We start from the raw sequence: 6,000 nt of genomic DNA, 5'->3' as shown, positions 1-6,000 counted from the left end.
AAGTCAGGACCATTGTTGTGGTTTCCAACTTTCCAGTTTTTACCCTGATAATTGTCATTTGTTATACAGACTTTCTCTTTGACTATTCTCTCTGACTGTTGCCTAGATTTGATCAATTCGGTGGCTTTGTCGTTACCCTTCATTGGGTTGAATATGGCCTTTTGGTCGAGTCAAATACGAGACAATGCGCCAAGAATGACGTCAGCAGTATGCATGTATCATCAACATCATGTAATGTCTTCTTTGTCTATTTTGGAGGGGCCTTATTTTGTCTGGGTCAATAATTCACTGTACATATGTGCGGAAAAGATTATAGTCTAAAATTAATGGTAAAATTATTCTACCATCCCCATTTCAATTTTTGTAACGTAAACCTTTGTAAAATGAAAAGGCTTACTTTCTAACTTCTACTTATTGAAATATTTTGTAGGATATTTTAATCGTTTGCGAAATAGCCTTAGGCATACTTCTTTCTTAAACCACATGACCTGTTCAACTGTTGTAATAAATCTATTTTAGCACCAATTCTTTATAAGAACCAGAGTATTAAAACATGGCATAACACACATGGGATTTGGATTTTATTTATTTTTGCACATATGTTAAGTTGCATCAAAGAAACTCAAAAATAAATTGAAATCATTGTTCATTCACTTCGTTATGGTAACCATTCCACGGTCTACAAATTCCTCTTTGTGCCCTTTTTACCAAAAACAACAATCCCTCGTGCGTTTCAATATATATATGTAGAGTAAATATATTGGTAACATTTACTTTTCAGTCAAAATGCATTCTTTTTTTTAATTTACGTTTTTTTTCATTCAAGAGCGGTGTTATAAACATGGATGGTCAATGTAGAGCCTGTGAGAAGTGGCATCCATTAAAGAACAGTTTAATTGTCAACAATATAAGGTTGACATTATGTTCCCACCACGAACATAGTTTTGTATCTAGCTTCAAGATAAGGTGGATTTATCATGATATTGCCCTTTAATAAATGCCCGATCACAAATACAAAACACTTCCAAACGCTATCCTGGAATTAAAAGAAAATCAATTTCATTCGCATAAAGAATTTGTAGCTAAAGGAATAATGCACAGCTTTTAAATATATCATATTCATACATTTAGAGGAAAATTCACAGTAATACGTTCAATGGGTTTCCTTTGTTCAATGATCGATTCTCAGTGAGACAACAGCTTACAAATATTAAATACGTAACCTGATTACTTAAGCTACATGAAGCTGATTTTCAATTACAATACCCAAAGGCATCAATTAAGTGTTTCTTTTGTTGCGTCTTTTAACGGATATTGGAACCATCTTATCTTATACATATTGTAAAGGGATGCAATTAGCACTTACGTTTTATTACAGAAGTTAGAATATAACTGGGCCCAATGCCAAAGGTCTTGCTTACAAAATCTTAAACGTTTTTAAACTGTCATTCTTTGCATGTGGGTTAGATATGTGCCACCTGTTTCATTTTTGATGTTGATCAATATAATTATAAAATATGGAATATATTTACTTGCTCATACTGTTATCCGTGATTATACCGTTCGGTGATACCTCAAATGAATATGTGCAAGTTTCGGGGAGTTCATATACTTCAGTCTCGAATAAAAATTATGAAGAGAAGAACGTAACTGCACGAAGCATACTCGATTGTTCGATAAAGTGCATCCAGGATAATCACTGTGAGGCGATCGTGTATGAATCACTGTGTATGATGAAACTTTTTAATATCAGCGTGTTATATCCCTTAGTTCTTAATACGTCGTTGTCAGCAAGTGGATCAGAATTATATATACAAAAACATGATAGTAAGTAATATATTGGTATAAATAGGTAATTTTCCCATAATCATGTAAATTTTTCCTTTCACTACAAAAAAAAAAAAAAAAAAAAAAAACCAACAACAACAACAACAACAAAAACAAAACAAAACAAAACAAAAAAACATTAGCACAAAATGTGAAGATGGCTCTTTTATTCAGTAAATTATTGATAAATGTATCATAACCTATCCACGTTTTGCCATAGGGAAAGAAAGTTTTTATAAGTGTTTAACATTATTGTATATCTTCCTAAGCGAGAAAAATATTTCAATAAAGCTTACTTTACAATAAGAAATTGACCAAATAACAATGTTTATCAAGCTATTCTTTTATTATTTCAGGATATTTTATACCTTCGAGTGAGTACATCTTTGAAAGCAGCCTTAATTTCTGGTACAAATTCGTTGAAAGTCCACAATTGACTGCATCACAAGCCAAGGAAGCATGTAATAATGAGGGCGCTTACCTTTTACTTATAGACAACGACTATGTTTTCAATTTTACAGTTAATCTATTAGGTATTATTTCAAACATTTTGTGTATTTCAATTTATGCCTTTGTGTGTGCATATGGACCAAAATATGCTTAGAAATTTCTTTAAAAAATATTTAGCACGGAGTTTCAGTCTCATGATATAAGACAATATTTACATGAAAGTTGTGATTCCCAATAGAATACATTGTTACACTAAATTAGTGTTTATTATGTAAGTAACAAGAAGTACAAAAAAAACATAAAGAACTGTACTACCGAACTCCGTATTAATTTGAAAATCTTATATCTTGTATCAGAAACCGAAAAAAAAATTGTATCTTGAAATGAAATATATGTATGCTGAAAGTCAAAATAGTGAACAAAACGCTAAAACCAAATGACAGAATATACCATAAAGACGAAGTACAATAAAACTACTGTCTCTTTCATAACCAAATTAATTGCAACAACCGTACTTAGCTATAGAAATATAGTTTAATTTGTTACAAACTTCCTGATTGGTTAGTTCTCTTTGAGCAAACCAGAGTAACGGTTTAAATGTATAAGAGTAATCAAGGAACCAAGGTTTCAGCGGTAATCAAAAGAATGTAATCCAGGGACAAAGACCAGACACGGTAATACACAACAGACATACACAACAAAGAACATAAAGTAACTAAAATCATACATACAAAGTAACAAAAGCAAATGTGCAACTCAGATTCCACTAAAAACTGGGAGCATGGACCAGGTGCACCGGTAGGGTAAGCGGCCTCTGCTTTTCTAGAAACACCCGCCCAGTTGCTCATAAAAAGTCAAGTCCGGGGTAGACAAACGAGGAAAGAAAAACTATGACCCGTTGAATAAATCAGTTTTCATGGTGCAGATGGATACACCACAACAATCAATGAGTTCATGATGACAACCAGAAAACTTCTGTAGTGATGACTTTAATCTTGTAGCAACATAACCCTGTTCCAGAAGCCTATTTGTTAGAGTTCTAGCGAGATACAAAAAGACTGCATACTTTCGGCAAGCTCTGACATCACGTATGAGTTGTGATATGAACACTCCATACGCAGATGCTGAAGGGATGTTGCCACAGATGAAAAGAAAGTTGACAATTCTGAATGAAAAGTCATCACGTTTGTCGTAAAATTTGGTCATTAGTTTTTCTTTCGATTTCTACGTATAGGTCAAGATATGAGGCTGACGTCACAGTGTCCGTAGTATAAATACATATACTTTGTATAACATGTTAAAAAATTTGAAATACTCTTTGAATCTAAAAAGAGACAAATGACAAAGAAATCGAACCTAACATCCAATACATGTATCGTCAAAATGTAGCAATCAGCATATGGTATATATCAGCGAAACGTCATCTGAAATCAATATTTTGTAGCACAAAAAGGGGTGAAAGTTATATACCTTCAAGGATACAGGCAATCAGTAAGTGACAGTTATCTTGATGAGGATGGAATCCGACTAACCTACTTTCAGTGGAATAGTGATGGTGTAAATGGGCCAGGATTATACCTTCGCACAAGTGGACAAACAACTGTTATGGAGACATCAGGAGGCTCTCTTGTAAGGTCTTATGTATGCCAGTTACGTCTGAACTGAACCGAATAGAAGCTTTAAACAAACTTTGGAAAAGATGACGACTGTCACAGTGCTAAGTCTTATTAGACTGTATTTGAACATTGATTTTTGATTAAAAGTAGTTTTAATAAATTCCATTCATGTATCCACTTTTTGTTAATCATATGACCAGGTACGATTTTGTGATATCGAAGGCACGTTTTGACTCAAGATAAATTGGATATACACGAGGCGACAACACATTAATAACAAAACAAAGTTTATTTCTGTGACTCAATAACTGTTTCTATGGTAAATGTGATTACTTTATTGTTTAATTTTCATTGTTAATAGAGCTTGCACATGTAAGTCTTGTCATGTGACCATGTGATTTCTCGAGCATTGGTCTATAACTTCAATTCAAAAACATACAAATTGGTGAGCTACGATCCTATCCAAAAATAAAAAAAAAACTTGAGTACATAAACACGGCGGCTAACTATTTCTATACTAAAATAAGCTTTGTTATAACGGAAAGTAGAAAAGCCACATTAGTGCAAACTAATTACAAATCGGTCTTCGTTAGAAATTCCGGATTAAAAAATTCTGAACGAGACTTACAAGCCAATTTACAGAATGATATGAATATAAATATAAATATGCTAGAGTAATTGCTATCTTTATTCTTAAATAACTAGCCTAAGATATGTTTGTCGTTCTCTATTTTCTTGTTAAATGATATAGATTTCAAAATTGTTTCGATCATGGTTTGCTTGATTGAATTTCTAAAAGACAAGATATTTTAAATTAATATGTCAACTTGATCATTAAAGATTTAGCAATATGAATCATTTTATTACAAACAAGTTTCAGTATCCCTTATAACCAAACAAACAGGTAATGTTGAAATCAGTAAACTTAAAATACTTCTTACCATGTGTCAGTTTTCTACCTTTATTTCTATTTAATTCAGTCACCACAAAAGCAACCATAGCTTTATTGATTTACTCAAAATAAAATTTGCATTTAATTTATACTCAACTAAACAAATTATGAGTAAAGCGCAAGGAACAAGGCCAAAGTGAGAACAGTTGACGATCAGAATAATCTCATCTTGTGGTGCTGATTAGGAGTTCAGTCTCTATTGTCTAATTCTTTAATATATTAAAGAAAACATTTCATAGCACGAATGAATCAAACATACTACCTCACGATCAAACAAATATAATACAAATATATCGCTGAAAACCTATTGTGAATTCAGGTGCTCTGAAGGGGAAAAATGTTTCTGATGGTCGTGCTGCTCGTTGAAGATAACTGCTTGTGAAGAGGAAGAATATGTATGCGGAGGTCGTTTCTCATTTTGGAAACGGACACTCGGCCAACTAGATCATTGTGTTGCAAGTAAAAGCATTTAGTGGTGACTGTTGTAAACGTCGACAATAAGCTCCATCTAGACAAGTGCATGCAGAGCTAATTGTCGTAATGTTTCTTCAAAGTGTACGACAACATGCTACAAGAAAACTGGAATGTTGCTGCAAAGGAGACAGCTGACTTCGGGAAAATCGTAATAGAGTTCTTCAAAGAGTCAAATTAAAAGCTCTCTTCCTTTGTAAAATACAAAATAAAGTTATTTTAAAGATATGACACAGACTTCTGTGTGCCTTAATTCAATGCCTTTTGGAGTTGATGACTTGGCGACGATTCCTAAATCTTGGGTTACTGTAAAAGCAGCAATTTCGTTTGAGTCTTATTTGTGGATACGAAATATTCCCGTTAATCGAACTTAAAGGAAAATTTAATTATATTAACATTTTCTCTATGCAAAAACCACGAATATTGATCCAACAAAATAATCTTTGAAACCCCCACAAAAAATGAAGAGTAATCAAAGGAACCAAGATTCTAGCGGAAATCAAAAGAATGTAATTCAGATATATCGTAACGATCCAAGAGTTCATGATGACGACCATAAAAAATCAGTAGTAATGACTTCAATCTTGTAGCATCCTGATCCTGTTCCAGAAGCATAATTGTAAAAAATTTAGCGCGATACAAAAAGTCTACGTAGTTACGGCAAGCTCTGGCATAACGAATGAG

At 33.0% G+C, this 6,000-nt stretch overlaps 1 protein-coding gene across 1 annotated transcript; it reads left to right on the top strand.

The window, feature by feature from the left end:
• The first annotated feature begins 1,298 nt into the window (after positions 1-1,298).
• LOC148603752 (uncharacterized) lies at positions 1,299-4,058 on the top strand. The gene is made up of 3 exons (XM_088553145.1): positions 1,299-1,827; positions 2,184-2,360; positions 3,722-4,058. Exons 1-3 carry the CDS (start codon positions 1,518-1,520, stop codon positions 3,940-3,942), a joined length of 708 nt encoding a protein of 235 aa, XP_088409271.1. The 5' UTR covers positions 1,299-1,517; the 3' UTR covers positions 3,943-4,058.
• The last annotated feature ends 1,942 nt before the right edge of the window (positions 4,059-6,000 follow it).

This window comes from Perna viridis, chromosome 11 (genome assembly GCF_037379345.1).
Source record: "Perna viridis isolate PV_CMFRI_1.1 ecotype Kerala chromosome 11, ASM3737934v1, whole genome shotgun sequence".
NCBI lineage: Eukaryota > Metazoa > Mollusca > Bivalvia > Mytilida > Mytilidae > Perna > Perna viridis.
The sequence above is the reverse complement of the archived record's forward strand: the minus strand, read 5'-3'. Positions and strand labels throughout refer to the sequence as shown.

Excerpts from the sequence above, each read along its gene's own strand:
- LOC148603752 (XM_088553145.1), top strand. The coding sequence starts at position 1,518 with ATGGAATATATTTACTTGCTCATACTGTTATCCGTGATTATACCGTTC. Across the intron at positions 1,828-2,183 it reads ATATATACAAAAACATGATA|GATATTTTATACCTTCGAGT; the intron begins GTAAGTAATATA and ends TTATTATTTCAG. Across the intron at positions 2,361-3,721 it reads TTTTACAGTTAATCTATTAG|CACAAAAAGGGGTGAAAGTT; the intron begins GTATTATTTCAA and ends AATATTTTGTAG.